At 32.2% G+C, this 18739-nt stretch overlaps 1 protein-coding gene across 4 annotated transcripts in view; it reads right to left on the bottom strand.

The window, feature by feature from the left end:
* Positions 1-18739, bottom strand: part of LOC110030800 — a 33189-nt gene that overhangs the window by 1987 nt on the left and 12463 nt on the right. For all 4 annotated transcript variants that reach the window (XM_020733724.1, XM_020733723.1, XM_020733725.1 and 1 more), the window contains exons 3-7: positions 11196-11381; positions 7950-8033; positions 7630-7688; positions 874-1021; positions 76-168 (exon numbers count right to left, since the gene is read on the bottom strand). In XM_020733724.1, coding sequence (XP_020589383.1) covers positions 76-168; positions 874-1021; positions 7630-7688; positions 7950-8033; positions 11196-11381 — 570 coding nt within the window. The remainder of the gene's footprint in view (positions 1-75; positions 169-873; positions 1022-7629; positions 7689-7949; positions 8034-11195; positions 11382-18739) is intronic.

Genomic DNA, 18739 nt, shown 5'->3' with positions numbered 1-18739 from the left:
CTTCTCCAGCCATTAAAATACACCTCAAAATCTGCTACCGCTTAAGCGTAGAGGCATGGAATAGTTATCTCATACCAATGGGAATGGAATCGGACCGCGGTTGCTGAGTTTGTTTACTTTAAGCACAGTTTGAACGTAGTAGTATAGCCTCCACAAAGTAATATTATCCTGAAGGAGAAAAAAGACAAATATATATATATATAATAGAAGAAAATTATATCATAATAGATTTCAAATTTCTTAACTTTACTTTAAGATAGGTAAACGACATGGTACTCATGCATGAAAAGATGTATTTAACTATTTAAAAGTCAAAACAGTGATCTTTTTTTGAGATAATTACATTTGGATTATCCAAAATAACGTTATTTATAAATTAAGCACCCACGTGATTTTTTTTTAACAGTCAAATCGATATATTTACACGTGTCATGATCAAACTATTGAGAGTTTGATAAAAATGAAAAAAAATGGGTTAAGGTTTTACCATGAATTTTGATATTTGAGTGAGAATTTAAAAAAATGGATCAAAAAGAGCAGTTGATTTGTAAATAGCAAGTTTCAGGTGGCTTTTATGTAATTGCCCCTATTTTTTAATGTGATATAAAGAATTAGGCGGTAGATATATATATATATATATATATATAAAGCAAAGTTTAGGGGTTAGATATGTAAATACATAGGAAATGTGAGGTATGTATGTAAATGCCCCTATAAATAATCAATCAATCATGTTTATGCTGCACCAAGAACAAAGTAAATTCAAGAGTTAAAAACTCATCCTAATCAAATTTTGATCAGTATATTCTCCCCTAAATTAATTTCAGATTAGATATGAGACAAATATGCAAATAACTGATTTGCAATATAGACCTGTGTTTCCAAATCCACAAAGACTTCAGAAGGTTCTGCTTCTGAAGGTTTGTTGCGTAGAACTATTTCTACTACTCGATCAAATGCTTTTTCAGGGAGCTTCTTTATCAGTCTGCCAAGCAGTTCTTTCTCAGCACCGCTCATTGGTCTATCAGCACAAAATCATTACAAAATTAGAATAAAAAATGACAAAAAAACTGCATATTGAAGTGATTTATTACACAGCATTACAAACTGGTTCACTGATATAATAGAAGAAATACGTGTTATAAATTTGGGGCATTAACATACATACCATCCAATTCTTATGTATTTACACATCTACATCTAAACTTTTTTTTTTTTTATATTTATAACATCCAAAACTTTTATATCACAAAAAAAGTACCACCATTTTAACTTTTAAAAAGTTAAATAGACCTTTCATGCATAGGTAAGGCCACATGTATGTTCGATAAATAAATACATAAGAAATGAGGAGCATGTATGTAAATCTTCCTATAAATTTTAAGAAAACAAATATTGAAGTATGAAAGTTTGGCTTCAATTTGTCTGATTCAAATAGATTTTTGAAAAATATTTAACAACGTAAAAAAGTAATATTTCAATCAAGAAGGTAAATGCAATAATAAAATGTGAGGGATGTGCAAATATGAAAATTATTTTATGTTGTTTATTGAGAGAAAGAGCATAGATTTCAAAAAAGTGTCTTTGTTCTGAAGTTCTGAGATGTATCAAAGTTTTAGTTTCTATCAACTGCATAAAGGTCAAACCAGATTTGATTTCGGAGAATATGTACAAGGTTTTATAACTATTAAAAGAATACATCAAAGATCAACATTGAATTCAACTCTTTTTGTATTAATTAAGCAGATGCTTACAAAATAGATTCAAATTGAGGTGACTTGGTGCATGTTTTTTTGCATATGATGATCCTAATGAATGAAATACCAACTAAAGTTGGTGAAAAGTTAAAACAATGAAGAAAATGATAAGATTAAAGTGTGTCCAAAATTAAAAAATAATTTACTAAGTATATAATTTGTAGTCTTAATTGATTTGATATTAAAACTTTTTAGCAAATATTATCAAAGAATAAAGTGACTGTTCTAAATAACTCGATCTATCAATGGGAGATGAATGAAGACATAACTCTTGAACTATTGGTAGAAAAAGCATCAATGAGCGATGATGAGAAAATTATGGTTGGAGGATCACAAAGAGGAAGTTCTATAGTAATATATGAATAGTTGTCCAAAAAGATTAGAAAAGTGTACATCTAACACCTCTAATAGCACTCAATATGAACAAATGAGAAATAAGAATTTATCAAGCGAACTCCACATAGTTGGTATGAGGCTGACAATGATGACTATGATGATGTTATCATATTTTGAGCCAAATACAAACAAATTCCATATTTCTCAAGTAAAATGTTTCAATCTTGATCAAGTTTTAACTGAAACGAAAAAAAAAAATTTTTTTGAGAGTAGAAACTATATTGACATGATAGCACCACTAGATAGGAATGACAATTTTTTAGAGAGAAGCAAAGAGGATGACCGAGTTATAAAACTTATAATATAATAATTATATTCTTAAAAATTGGGGGGCATTGACATACATAGCACACGATTCTTATGTATCTATATTCTCACACCAAAACTTTCATATTTACCGACATGACACTCAAATCTTTAATATCACATCAAAAATAGCACTTATTACTTCTTGAAAGTGAAGTAAACATTTTCATGCATAGTTTTAAAGTACCAAAGTGCTTTGTATGAAAATATTAAATTTTAGGTGTGAGATATGTAAATACATGAGGTTTGTGTGCTAGGTATGTAGATTTCCACCAAAAGAAAGATATAGCTTAAAACTGAGCTGGGGAGATGTTACTTACGTTCTACAAAAATATACCCTAAAAAATCAGTCAACAAGTCGTGTCCATCTCAGCATTGGTAGAAAAAATGTATATTTAAACACCACCAATCTGATCTCGTTCCTCAATTATATTCATATGTTGAATGCAGTAAAAGATGTTGAGTTTACTAGGTATGGTTGGGATGTCAAAAAATTAAGGAAAAAAGAAATCGATAGTAGATCAATAATCAACAAGATGATCACCCAAAATTGTACTTCCCTCCAAAAACTGCTTGGAAGATTACATACATACCACTTAATTCCTATGTATTTACATATCTGACATCTAAACATTAATTTTTACATAATGTCACCTTACATGCATGAAAAGATGTATTTTTAAAATAATAGTATTTTTTTAGGCAATATGAAAGATTAGGGTGGTATAAATATAAACTATAAAATTTAGGCGTTATATATGTAAATACATTAGAATTAAGAGGTATGTATGTAAATGGCCCGAAACACTTTGACAAACTCAATGTTAAAGAGAATGACTGGAGTCGTAGTGTGGATCAAATTTGAAAATACCAACTTTTAAGAATAAAGTTGGGACTGTTGTAGCATGCATATCAAGAAGGCTCAAATGGTGATTTCTTTCTAACTTGGGACTGTTGTAACATGCATATCAAGAAGGCTCAAATGGTGATTTTTTTCTAACTTGGGTATCAGAAATACTGTCATTATGGCAAACTAAAGATGATGATGACAGCCTTTAAACAAAATAAAACTTAAAAAAATAACGCTAATTTTGTAAACTTCAAAAGTTAACCAGCCCTCATTTAGCTAGATAGATTTGTCATGATGATGATTATGGAAATTACAACTTGTAATTTAAATATGATCTATGATACAAAGGAATTTGTATATGTAATTATGCCATCAAAATTTTAAATTATGTTGCGTTGTTAGATTTCCTTTTTTTATGATTATTACAGTCAACATCATTAAGCATGTCAAAAGATTAATAGCCAACATCATTAAGCATGTCAACAGATTAATAGCAATTTGTGAGGTTACACAAAGAACAAAAATCAAGGATTTATTTCTAGTATTTTATTTTAAATAAAGATCTCTAGATCTATTTTATTATGATTTATCATTAGATAATCTTAGGATTAGAATTCCATGTGAGCATATTTTTAAGCTTGTCTCTACAAATATAATTGTGGCTTGTAATTTTTAAGATCAGACATCAAGATGGAATGGAAGACAAAAGTTCTTTTTACCCTCTATGAAGATTATCCCCTTTCTAGGGCCTCACTTTGGTTTTTGGTCTCTACTCCATGCCAACCTCTTAGTAATGTTTTCTTTCATCTAAATTATTTACCTTCCGTCCTTGTACATCTTTGATTCTCTTCCTATATCAGATTCCTTAAGAACATTTTTTCTTGCCATCTTCTACACAAAATTCAAACCAGTTCATTAAGGTTTAGTCCAGATGAGTCCAATCAAGAGCTCAAATATTAAAAAAAAAGGATAGGGTCAACTTTAGTCAATTGGTACTCCAGCCAAATCAGCTAGTCTAATAGTAATAGTGTGTATGAAGATAACGATGTTCTTCTCCTCCATTTCTTCCTCCATGAGATGGATTTCTCATTTCACATATTTTCCGCAAGATGAATGCCGATAACTCTAAATGGAGTCAAGGGCTTTAATTCTTCATCCATCAATCTTTGAACACTCTAAAGAATAGGTTTTTATTGCACAAAGAAATTCTTTATTGCAGAAAAAATAAACGTTTAGGATCTATTTGTATTATGTTATTCTAAATAGAGAGTTATAGAATTATTTTAATTTGAATTAACTTTTTGAATAATTTTAGGATTAGGCTTCAATTAAATTTTAACTATAATCTAGTTTCTATAAATAGATACCGATGCTTTGTAATATTGACAATCATTTTCTAGTTTTATTTTTTTTCTCTAATTTTTTTGGCATGAAAGAAGATTACTTCTTATGGAGTTAGATTTTTCTTTTATTTATTTATTTATTTGGAGATTTTGATCCATGAATATGTATGAGTCATGAAGATATTTGGGAGAAGTTAGCTCCTTGTACAAGCATGAGATTTACTTTTTAGGTAATTAATTTTCCTTCTCTTTTTTATCTCTTATGCCTTCTTCTTTTATGTTTTCATTATGTGTTGAGAAAGAGATTGTGTTTAGACCAATTTGCTACAAGTTAAACTACTAAAATTTGTGTGAATTTTAATCAGGTCAGACTTTATTTCTTAATTTACTAATTATTTTTAATTTATATTATTAGGATTTCCAATCATTCATACCAATTGTGTTCCTAAAGCTATTAATTAAATCATATCCACAACTAATAATGAATACTATAGGTATTGTGAAAAAAAATCAAAATGAACTCTCAATTTTTTTTACAAAGACTTTATAGTCTTAAACTATATAAAAAGACTAATTTAACACATGAACTCCTAAGATAGGAGAAAAAAGAGTACCACTATTAAAAGTAACTGAAATTGAAGTTAAAGTAAATGAATAGAATTAAAAATAAAAGTATTTTAGGAAATTACATCTTGAAATTTTTATAAAATATAATAAAAGGCTTTATTTTTAGTTTGGATTGTAAAAAATGTATAGATAATAATTAGCAAATTTTATAAAATTTAATATTGATTAATTTCATCATTAAGAAATTGAAAATAAAGGGATATTAGGAATATTATAGATGGATTATATCCAAAATAAGTAAGTAGGACTTTAAATTTTGTAAAAATTTTGAGATGTAAATTCCTAACATACCCTCATTTTTAACACCATTTATTATTTTTAACTGAAATTTTCAATGCTTTTAATCAAGGGGCCATTTTTTACTCTTATTTTAAGAGCTTAAGAGCTACATCAAATTTCTTGCATAGATTAGCAGTAAAATGACCCCATAGGATGCTTTTTTTCTCAATAAGTACTTTATAAGGTGTAATAATAGATTGGGTCATGAATACTTTTATAGTACATCCAAAATATATGTCCTTATATATTAGAAAACTATCAACTAAGCAATTCGTTAAAGTCAAATTTTTCCAAGAATGTCGAAATTAATGTGAACAAGGTACTTAATTCATTAATTATTAGGATTACTCTAGTATATGTCATCAAGTTTGTTAGCAATTTCCACCATTTATTGATATGAAAATGTTCAATAAGGTAATGTAATTTTTTGGCAAGTTATCATAATTGTGAATGCGGATACTACAAGAATTCGAAGGGAAGTCATCTCCTTGGACAACTGCAATGCTTATTTTTCTGATAATTTGATTCCCCCATTTCATTTTTCTCCTCTTACTTCTTCTATGTCCTACCATTTTCTATAGTTTGGATTTATGCCGATTGCACGAATTTCAAGTATGGATGTGACTTTCTTAGTTTGTAAATACTGTCATTAATTTTTAGCACCATGCCATTAAACTTCATTTGAATAAATTTCTATTATTTTTTCGATTTTAATCAAAGGTAGTCAATAGTTTTCTTGCCTTAATTGCTTATGTAGTGCAAAATTTTGGTGCTAATTATAAAAATTTCCGAATCACATGCTAGACCTACATCAAAAAACTTGGACTCGAAGACAAACATATGATAATGTGACTTAAGAAAAGGCTTCTATGGTACAAAAAGAGCTTATTTATAACAAAAATGCTTATTGCAATTAATGCTTATTTCATGAACAACATACCAGAAATGATAATGCCGTGCTTGCCCCATTTACTTAAGGAAGCCTTTCTTATGCCATTTAGGGGGTGTTTGGTTGCCAGATTTGAGCAAGATTTACATTAATATCCAAACAATAAAAAAAATCAAGAAAGTTAAATCTGAATTTCATTAAATCTAAAAATTCTCCTCTTCTGTTACTTTTTTAACCTAAATCCGAACTTATTAAATCCAATTATTATGTGAATTTCACGATTTAACTTAAGAAGAAAATTAGAGGAGTGGATTTATGCCAAACAAGATAAACGAATTTAATGGATTTAACATTAAATTGAACCTAGGGGTGTTAATGAGCCGAACACGAGCTGATTGACAGCTCGTGTTCAGCTCGTTTATATTTATAGCTCAAAAAGTGTGTTCGTGTTCGGCTCGTTTGCTTAGCGAGCCGAATAAGAGCCGTTCACGAGCAAAGAGACGTTTTGACAACCCTAATCATGTAGCCATAAGATGTTAATGATTGGGGCAAGATTTAAAGTATCAATGTGTAGCATTGTAGTCAATTAATTTTTTTTAAAATACTACTCATCATATATATATATATATATAATTGATTAGTGGTATTTCGAGCCAAAACGAGCCGAACACGAACGAACAAATATTTGTTCGTGTTATTCATGTTCTGCTCGTTAGCTTAGCGAGCCGAACGCAAGCTTCTTAACAAGCCGAACACGAGCTGTTCGCGAACAACGAGCCGTTTTGACAACCATAATTGAACCAAACACTTGTTGGATTTAAAGCATTTAGATTTGATAAATCTGGATTTATTAAAAATCCTAGTTGCAGACAATCACCCCCATATATTTTTTTTTTTTTTGGTTGAAAGTAAATAATGAAGACAGACTTATATGTGCAGCCCACTTAGCCTGATGGACAGATATTTTGTCTCTAACTCAAAGATCTTGAGTTCAAGACCTAACACATGTAAGTGTATAAATGAGTTTAAAAAAAATACATAATAAAAAATGACAGCACTTCCAATAAACCAACAACTTTTCTAGAACAATATAAAGACCATTAAAATTATTTTAATCCCATCATGAACACAAATACATACCTGCACTTATTTTAGTCTAAAATCATGAACACAAACACATACCTGCACTTAGAAAAGATGTCATTAATAAACTCCTCAAGACCTTGCTCCATCTTGTCTAGCTGAAATTATAACACCTTAGGAAATGGAACTTTCTGTGAAACAATTTTTTATCTAAATTGCAAAGGAAGAAAAGGGTGCATTACATCAACAGAAAGCATTCTCAGCAAATTGTGGGGTAAACGATAATATATTTTGAAAAGAAAAAGAGATGAAATAATTTCTTCGACATTTAGAAACTCTTTATAAGTCCAAGAATTTTGAATAGAACTGAGCTGCACAGAAATCACTTTCAACATATCAGCGCATATTAATGAATTTACCTCTTCTTGTAACTCAGCTGAATTTTTCTGCAAATCTTTACCAATTTCAGCATTCCCTTGAAGAACTTGAGGGTCATTGTGCACCTAAAAGAAACATAGAAGTTATAAACAGTTGCAAGAAGATAGAATCTACAACTATCCACGAGCATTTTCCCTGATTTAAGAAATTAGATAATTCTGAGAGAAAATGGGAGGGTGAGAGGGAAAAAGACAAAAGAACTAAACAAAAATAGTAGCAAGCAAAAAAAAAATTAATAAGTCATATATAATAAATGGGATAATTACATACAGACCACCTGAAACATTGATATTTATAAATTAAGTACCCAGGTGATTTGTTTGAACTACCGAACCGATGCATTTAAGTGTGCTACGATCAAACTATTGAGAATTTGATAGAAATGAAAAACTTGGCTGGAGTTTTACCATGAATTTTGATATTTGAGTGAGAATTTTCATATTTGAGTGAGAATTTGAAAAATGGATAAAAAGAATGGTTGATTTGCACATACCAAGTTTCGGGTGGTCTGCATGTAATTGCCCCATAATAAAATAACCAAGACTAAGTAACAAAAAATATCAGAATCATTAGCTCAATCTTAATTACGTCGGTCTTGGCATTGTAGATTGTTATTCTCAATTGGTGCATGCGCTGCTGATTTTAGCTCACATGAACATTTTTTTTGTACAACGTATGATGATATGCTAACTTTGAACTACCTCCCTCCCTAGTACCTCAAGTCATGTTGATCTATCTATTTTCATAGTAGTTTCATAAGCAAGAGACTTGTGTAAATTCCCAGACTTCAGAAAACTGCTTAGTATGATGCCAAGTAAGAGTTCCAAAAAAACCTAATTTCTCAAAATAGCATTTCATAATAGCCCAATAAGCAATACCTGGACTTTAGAAAACTTTGGCAAAGGCCAAGGCTCCTCATTTGTAAAATAAACTATTATCCTAGTTTGCCAACTTTTGAAACTACGTATTCTTACATAAAATAAATAAATAAACTACAAGGAGCTTTTTACAAATAAACCTATCAACTAATAAAGTAAAATAATAGTCACATAAATAAGAATTGATCGAAAAAGTACTATCAATTCTCCAACAGTTTATGTTCATCAAGATAATGCATAACATTAGATCAAAATAAAATCAAGAATAACATGCATTATTTGTGAAATATACGGCTTCAAAGGGAGTTTCAAGGCTACTAGTTTATGCCAACACTAATATAATGCAAATAGCGTTGGAAAGAATAACAGATTTTAAGAAATTGTTGCTCCAAATATTTGAAGTTAAGAAAGTAGGCAACCTTAAATACTTTCTTGGCATTAAATTTCCATACTCTCCACATGAAATATTTAAATCACAATGAAAATATATAACAAACTTGTTAAAACACAAGGGTAAAGTGGAAGGCAATGCTCTGAAGGCCCCATGCAATTTAATCATAAATTAAGAGATGCTTCAAAAGATCTAACAATGGAAAAAATATCTAATTAAATATATTTTGAGAAAATTTATCAATTTATCAAATACTAGAATTAATATTACGTAAATTGTCAATTTGGTACATCAATTCATGCACAACCTTAAAAAACGCATCTTAGGGCAATTGATAGAATTCTATAAAATTTAAAGAGAACCCCAAGTAAAGGAATTATATTCATATAGGGGAAAGATTTAACTCTTGAAGCTTACACAGATGTATTTCTATTATAACTGACAAGGAATCCAAGTTTGATATTATATATTCTTCGGAAGCAACCTACTGCCTTGAAAAAAGAAAAAATAATATATAATAGCAAGATCTAATGCAAATTCTAAAATTAGATCCATGGTGCTAGGAATCTACAAGATTTGCTATGACAAAAAGTTTATCTTGGAAAATTTAAAGACTCTACTGTGATAACAAGTCAGCCATCAAAATTGCATAGTCTCATATAATATGACAATAAAAAGCATATTAAACTTAATAGATACTTTATAAAAGAAAAGTTTGATACTGGTCTATGTACCTAACTTGCAAATATTTTTAGAAAAAAATTATCAAGGGCAATCTTTCAAAAATTATATGCAAGCTTAAAATGGAAAGCATTGATTCATTCTTTTGTGGAGTGTAGAACCAACCCTAAACACTTCCTGGAAATCAGCAATCAGCCCCAAGCATTACCGAAATCAGCTCCAACAGTCTACATCTTGACTTTCACCCATTCTGCCCCAAGTTGGATCCTTCCAGCCCATAAGCTGCCCTGCTTTATTTAGTTAACTGGCATCTCATTGATTCATGTGATTATTAATGCTAGCTCACTGATCAATAGATTTTCCTATTATAATTAATTATATAGCTAATTTCAATCTCTGACTTCGTATAGTTCCTACCAAAAGCTCTTCTAAAACTGTACAAATTCTGCATAAATGATGAAATGAAACTCAACTAATTCTCTTCAATTCTTATAAAAGTTATTTATTGCTAACTTTCATAAAATATAAAGTTTATGTAGCCTGAATTAATATATTTTTCTTTTTAGTAGACTGTCACTGTTCTTTAAAATTAATTCATTAACTAATTTTCTCTGAAAAGGGCAATATGACAGCATGAAAGAAAATGCAAAACCAAACAACTGAATATCAACACTTTGAAATTCTTCCATTCAACACAGATCGAATCAGAAAGAACACTAAAAGCTAAAAGCTAGCCAAGCAGAACACATAGCAAAGTTGCCTAAATTTTCATTATTTCAGTAAAAACATAAAGCGCATTTAATGCCATAGAAACCTAAATATATTATTTACAATTAATAAGGCAGCCTGTAAGGTGAAAGAACTGGCAGGCATTCTCTCTGCATGAATGACAAGGGAGATTATGCATGGTAGAAGTTAAGATCATAACAGAGTAAATGTTCCAAGTCATTCAGTTAATGCCAGACTTGCAATATAGCAAATATCACACATCAAGAAAATATAGTAAAATTTACAGGCATAGCACACAATTCTTATGTATTTACATGTCTCACACCAACACTTTCATATTTAGATGCATAGCACTTTGGTGTTTTAAACATATGCATGAAATGGTGTATTTCACATTTAAAAAATGGTAATAGTGTTATTTTTTTATGTGATACTATATATTTGAGTGCTGGGTGTAAATATGAAAGTTCAGGTGTGAGAAATGTAAATAAATAAGAATTGGGTGCTGTGTCTGTAAATGCCCCAGAAATATATATCAGATAACATACCTTTCCAATAGGATTTTGAATAAGAATGTTAGCATCTCCACTATCCTTTGAGGCAATGGACGACGCTTTGCGCTTTCTACTGCTGCCATTAATGCGTTCATCTGATTTATGTGAATGGCTTGATAACTTTTTCTTATCACTTGAATCCAATTCCATATGAAGCTTTGCTATAATTTGATCATTTATCTGCATAAAAAAGATGACAAAAAACATAAGCAAAAACTTGCAGTTCTCATGAAACTAAAATGCTAACACTGGAGACAGCCACCTACAAAAAATGTCAAAAAAACAAAAAACATCTCGCATTACACATTCAGAAAAAAAATCATGAATGTTTAGTACACTATAGGAGATAATAAAGAATAATTATCAACAAAAAAATAAAATAAACTGGCACTGAAAAAAGAAAAATTGAGAAAAATAATTGCTCAATCGGCAGACTTTACATGGCAACTTAATAAAACAAATTGGTTTCTTGCTAAAGAAATAGGGATATCGACACAAAAACCTTGATCGAGCATGAACAAGAATCTAGAAAGAGTAAAATAATTCTTCAGAAAAAGATTAAAAAGTGACACTTCCAAATTTGATATAGTGTACCAGAAAAGTAAGCCATTGTAATTATTTGGAGTAACGGATTATAAAAAATAAATAAATAATTTGACTTCAAAAACAAAAAAATTAAGGGATAGACCCTGTCTGAGTTTGCAAAAAAAACCCAAGTAAAAGATCTTCAAAATCACCAACATCATCAGCAGCAGCAGCTTAATTCAAATTATTTGAATTCAGATTTCTTAATCCTAAGTTTAAATTGATCCCTTCTAACTGTTATATGAGGTGTTAAGCTATTAAACCATGTTTTTTGTTGACAGCTTCTATACCAGTCAAATTTGTTCCGCCCATTTGCCTTACCAATTCTTCCAGAAATAAATTTTTCTTCCCCTTTTATTGGTGCACCTTTCACGCTTTGTTGTATAGGCTATTTCGCTACTTATCCTCGAGTAGATATTACTCCCAACATGCCTCTAGTATAACTATTTCCCCGACTATTATTCGTAATGTGATATCACATTCATTTTAACATGATTAATACAAACATAGTCAACTTTTATATCAATAACAACTTTAGTATTTGACAGTCATCTCCATACAACATGACTCGCCTAATATTAGCTTTATAAATTTTATTTCAGCATCGCATAGTACCTTAGAAGTATTTATCAATTTCAGCATCGCATAGTACCTTAGAAGTATTCATCAATTTTAATCACCCATCCTTAGCTTAAAAAATTACATAATATTGTCATCTATATGCACATTTTTTAATAATAGATGTAAAATACTTGAACCGATCACATCTTGGTTTCACTTTATCTTCTAGTAATATTGACTCACTATTTGTAATATCACAACCATTAAGATTGCATAAAAGACTTGTAGTCTTTATCCTGTAAATCTCAAGTAATTCATCTTCTAAATATTTTCTACGTTATCTTAGCATGCCAGTTATTTTAATAAACGTCCAACTAACAAGAAATTATATCAACTACAACAAGCAAACAACAAAAGGCCTCACTATAAATACCATTTGTAAACATCTTCATAACCAAAAAAAAAAAAAAAAAATCACATACTGAGCTATGAAACTTGTGTTAGACTGACACGGTCTGCCAAATAAATGGAGAAATTATATTAGAATAAAAACTAAAAGGGCAAATTAGTCATTTGTTAGCTATTATTGTGGAGTATAAATAGAGCTTAGTATGTTTAGAGTTATATCATGAGTGATTATTGTCTTGAATTTTAATGTTATGATTTGAAAAAGATTGTCTACCTCTCGAATTATAGATTTTTATATTTTATGTATTTGAGACTACATCTTTTTGATTTGATACTAGCAAAATAAAATCTATTAATTCTACCCTAATGTCTGTGGAAACTTTTCTAGTCCAAGGAGAGATGGTTTTGATTGTCTACATCTCGAATTGTATGTGTTTATCTCTTATGAATTCGGGACTGTATCGTTTTGAGTCAGTACCGGCAGAATAGAATCCATTATTTTTACCCTAAATCCTACAGAAGCTTGTGTCGTTGATATGCGGTAAATGTGATGTGATATTTTTTGTGTTTTATGAGTAATTTGAGGCATTTTTATGTTGTCCTTGAAGTATTTGCTCGTTTATATGATATACACGTTGAAAGATAGTATTTGAGGAGAAGGGAGTGCAAAGAAGAGCAAATTCATGCTAAGTGTCAGACCAACGCCTAGCCGCCCCCACCTGAAAAAGCTTCCCAATTTCGCCAAAATACAGAGCAATCGAAAACCAAAATGCCCAGGACCAACTCCCCAATGCCTGAACCTGCCTGGAATTCTCCTAAATACACAAAAGTTGGAAACCCGACACCCAATACCAGTGCCCCAATTTCCTTCATGCCAGCACACAGCCTACAAAATCCAAATGTTTCCCCTGGCACCCAGGCACCCATAACCGACTTTGGGTAGTTTTGACGGCTTTGAGATCAAATTGGGTTAATGGGTGACCGAATGAAGACGGAGGCGAATGAATTTTTTTCTTTACTTCTATGTTATGTGAGATAATTGGAGAGAGTTTCTAAGTTTTATAATCAAGAAAGAAAAGCCTAATAGCTAACAAGCCTTGGGAACAAGAAATGTTGGTTTTTATCATTCTATACTCTTGTATTTTTGGACTTAATGAATGAAGTCATATTTTTGTTTCAGATCATGAGTAGTACTTAAAATCTTTTCTATTCATTGGACTATTATCGTGTTAAGTTATTGTGTTGACCTTCAATTCTTACTTCACATTCAATTTGGTCAATTGAAAAGTTAAAACTGATTGTAATCTAAGACGACAGAAGAATACTAGAAGCACAATTTGGATAACACACAGGAATTGAGTGGAATAGGAATATTGCAAGTAGAATCTTACAAATATGTGTGGGAAATGCAAATGTCGGTGGATTCTAGCAGAGTTAGCTAAACCTAATTATAATAAGGAATTCTAATGCTTGTCATATGTTGGAAAAAAGTAAAGATGACTTCAGCCCTGTTTGACAACTTTAGAGGAGAATCACTTGGGTAATACTAAGTTTCTTAGTACCAACTTGAGAGTGCTCATAACTTTAGAAATATCTCCTCTCCACATTAGGTTTTACTTTTGAAAAATTAAGACTTTAGACACTTAAAAAATCCATCCCTTCAAACTAAAAATAGTAAACTAGAAATTTCAGTTTTTTGGAATATTTACTCGTTCGATGTAAAATCGATACACAAACTCTAAAATCAGTATACTAATTGATCGATGTGTATATTTACATGATTGAAGTGTATTTCGCAACATCACAGAGCACTCCTATCAAATTGGTATCAAAGTATTTAGGGCCGCTGGAAAATCTTTATCGTTCGCATTCGAGGTCACTGCTTCGACCTGTATCATTCTGCAATCGTCGTTGTTCGCCTTAGAGACCTAACCTCACAATACATTCATGATTTGAGCTAGACAGAAAGCCAACCACAGGATCGTGGGACGAATTTGTAATGGAACGTAGTGATACAGTCGCGATTCGAGTTAGCTGGGAAGCCAATTTTGAGATGGTTGTCGCCTTCGTGACTGAACCTCGGAATACAATGTGATTCAAGCTAGCTAGGAAGCCCGCGGCGTCGCCTTCGTGATTAAAACTCATTGATACAACCACGATTGAGCTAATTGGGAAGCCAACGACGGGACTGTAGTGTATACAGAAGTTCTGTCTTCACCACCCCGAGACTAATGATGGCCAAGAAAGTAGATATTCTAAAGGAAAAATTAGAGAGAAAGGTGAGCCAAATCAAATCCAGAATGGAGGAGCATTTGTTGTCCATGAGGGGTTCTTATCCATAAAAGGTAGATTCAAGGCACTGCAAGAAAAGATGAAGATATCAAAGTTTCACACAAACATGCGGCGGGATCAAATGATGACGACTAGAGCGAATGCGAGTGGCAGCTATTAGAAGAATTCGAGCAGTATTAGGACAATGTAGCTGCTTTAGGCGAATCTAGAGCCACAGGATAGAGTAAAAGAATTGGAAGCAGATTTGAGCGGTAGCATCTGGAGGGAATCGCATGACATATGGAGATTGGGAACCAGCGGCAGCTAGAGGAACGAGGAGGTTTGTGATTCGGGCTGTAGAAGATTTATTTGAAGTATTTTGGTCTAGAACAAGGAACCACAGCGTATGAGACCCTGATAAAGGGCAAAATTGCATCAATGTCTTTTGATGCAGCAGCCTTCAGAAGGAAAGGCAATTCATGAGCCATGGGATGGGCGAGCTGATTATAGATCAAGCCAGACTAATAGAAAAATGAAAATCACTACAGGTTGAGGCCTAATTCATGGATGGAACGAACCTTGATCAATAAAATATGAAGAAGACTCACACATAAGGAAGATGAAGATGTCGATCTTTTATGGATAGGATGTCTATGTTGGGTTTATAGTGAGGAGAGATATTTTGTTGTTAATGGCTAGACAGAGCAAGAAAAATTAAGGGGAACGGCCCTATGTTTGGAAGGGAAGGGTCTGACGTGGTATCAATAGAGAGAACAATTTCAGTCAATCAGAATGTGAATAATTCAAGTGGACCGTTTCAGAATCACGCAAGGAGGGGAATTACAAGAGCAATTTTTTGTATTGGACCTAAAAGGTCTATCATGAATTATAGGAATAAATTTAGATGTTAAACAGACGTTTGAGAAGGATATTGAAATTAGTAATAGAAGAAAGTTTCATGAGGGGGTTGAAGCCAGAGATTCGAGCAGCACTCGTCAGTTGAGACCACGAGATTAGGAAAAACTATAGAATTTGCACAATTTTTTTAAGATAAAAATGCAATAAAATGGATTAATAGCAGCACAAATGGAGCACCCTGTCGAAATGCTATTATCACAAAAATATCAAAAGCTCAAACAATGGGATTCCAAAGAGAGGGTACAAATAGGTCATGCAGAGAGCCACATTCGAACGCTATATAGAGATCGGGATTCAGGAGAAGGGATCCAAGAGGTTTTATTTTCGCTGTGATAAGAAGTTTACCCCAGGACACGGTTGTAAGGATCGGACTTTATAGAATCTCACAATATGCGACGAGGAGGCAAAGAGTGAAGAAACAAAAGATGTTATGGTGGAGGAGGAACACCCTCTCTTGGATGTGGCATAAGTCTCCATGAACTCGGTGGTGGGGTTAACACTGAAATACACTATAAAACTTATGGGAGAGATCGAAGAGTGGGACGTAGTGGTGTTAGTAAATTGTTGAGCCACTCACACTTCATCTCTACTCAAATAGTGAAGCAATTGGAGCTTGAGATGGTTGACACAGAAATTTTTGGAGTCAAGATGGGGAAGGGACAAGTGAAAAGCTGGGGTGTTTGTAAAGCGGCGATTTTAAGACTACAAGGTATTCAGGTGATATAGAATTTTTTTCTCTTGGATTTAGGTAGCACTGACGTGATACTAAGTATTAAATGGTTGCAGTCCTCAGGGAAACTAAGATGAATTGAATACTCCTGACAATGGATTCCCATAAAGGAGACAAGATTGTGGTGTTTCACAGTGACCCAAGTTTGTGCAAAACTTTAATGACACTGGAGATCATGGTTACAGCAGGACAATGGTGTTGGGATTCTTAATCGAGTTGTATATAACATAAAAGAGACACATGACACAGTTAGCAGAGATTCGACACCAGCCCTATCTCTCCTACAAAAATTTGTAAAAGTTTTCCAATTGCCATGCAGAATGTCGCATCAAATGAAACACAAGCATGCAATAACCCTAAAACCGAGGGTTTCTCCCATCATTGTGTGCTCATACCACTATCCCAGGGTTTCAACTCAACGCTCATAAAGCTGGTTGAATCTTCTGGTAGAAGAGGTGATGAAATTAAGGAGATGGAGCTCAAAATTCACAAAGACTTGGGGTGTGTTTGTGGTCGTGCAGTGGCAGTATGGTGGCGCACCGCAACTTTTTTTTTTAGCAAAACTGTATTTTGTCAGCCTTCTCAAAAATTGCAGATGAAAGCTGTGTTTCTCCACCATATCTAGCTACCTAAGGTGGCTGCGAGAAAGTTGTGATCTGACAATTTAAAAAAAAAATTGTAATAGCCACCACAGTTTTTTGAACGACAGTTTCGCAGTTCATTCTTCAAACAACTCCAGTTGCCCCCAAACAGAACCTTAAAATTCCTGTTGACAATATTTTGCAATGATCCAAAACATATCATTTTGTTCTTAGTGAAAGTGATAAAAGTGACTTAGACGATAATTTTGGGAAATACAATAGATGACTTACAGTAGAACATATGATGTTTTTGCATCTTATAGATGAAGAGTGGATGACTACAATGCCAAAAATCTTAACATGGATTAGTTTAGCAGTGTGAAGCATGTTTTCGAGTGTTTTAGGACTCACTCTGAGCAACAAGAGACCTCACTTGTATGGAAATGCATGTACATCTTGAATTTGGAAGAATTCAAGCAAGTGAAATGCTACAATATCTATGGACAGGTCCAATATCTAACGCAGTTGTTGATATCATCCAAGGCAGTCGGTCGGTTGAGGTCCATTCGGTGGGAGTTAGTAAGAGTGCTGCAATTGATCGAATATTGAGAGAAATTGTGCACCGCAAGAAGATGGTTACACCAATAAATTATGTTTTATGCATCGAACACTTACAAAGAGAGGATGGGGACAAGAAAGTTCTCTTAGAGCCACTTGAGATAAAATGGATGCATCGGGAATCAACTTATGGGAAATAAGCATTGCTCAAATGGAAAGAATTATCAGATCATGCCACCACATGTAAACCATAAGACTTGATTCAACAATTATTTGCTTTCATTCACCTTGAGGACAATGTGTCATTTTGGGAAGGAAATAATGTTAGACTGACTCCTACAGTGCAGTTTGACAAATAATTTGAAAACTTATGTTATGATCAAAACAAAAAAGGTAATTTAGTCGTTTTTTAGTTATTACAATGGGGTATAAATAGGGCTTAATATGTTTATGGTTATGTCACGTGTGATTATTGTCTTGAATCTTAAGGTTAGGGCTTGGATGAGATCGCCAATCTCTCGAATAGTAGGTGTTTATCATTTATGTATTTGAGATTGTATCTTTTTGATTTGGTACCATCTGAATAGAATATATTATTTATGCCCTAACTTCTGTGGAAACTTGTATCATCCTATCAACTTAGATCAAACCTATGGTGATTCGGAAGTCCTTAATTGCTCAACAAAACACTACAAATGTAAAGTAGGATTAATAGAATAAGAATTCAGCATTAGGAGAGAATCCTAACATAAAGTGAGGTAAGAGAAGATAAAAAAAGCTTCAATCTTCATTCATTAGTCAACTAATCAAATATAAGCCATGAGTCTGTAGTTGTGGAAATAGGATTTCAATATAAAATCAATAGTAATTTTGACATATAATCCAGTCCAAATCCTAAATAATTATAAGGTCCCAAAAATAGTTAT

This window comes from Phalaenopsis equestris, unplaced genomic scaffold (genome assembly GCF_001263595.1).
Source record: "Phalaenopsis equestris unplaced genomic scaffold, ASM126359v1 Scaffold000761, whole genome shotgun sequence".
In the NCBI taxonomy this organism is placed as follows: Eukaryota; Viridiplantae; Streptophyta; class Magnoliopsida; order Asparagales; family Orchidaceae; genus Phalaenopsis; species Phalaenopsis equestris.
The sequence above is the reverse complement of the archived record's forward strand: the minus strand, read 5'-3'. Positions and strand labels throughout refer to the sequence as shown.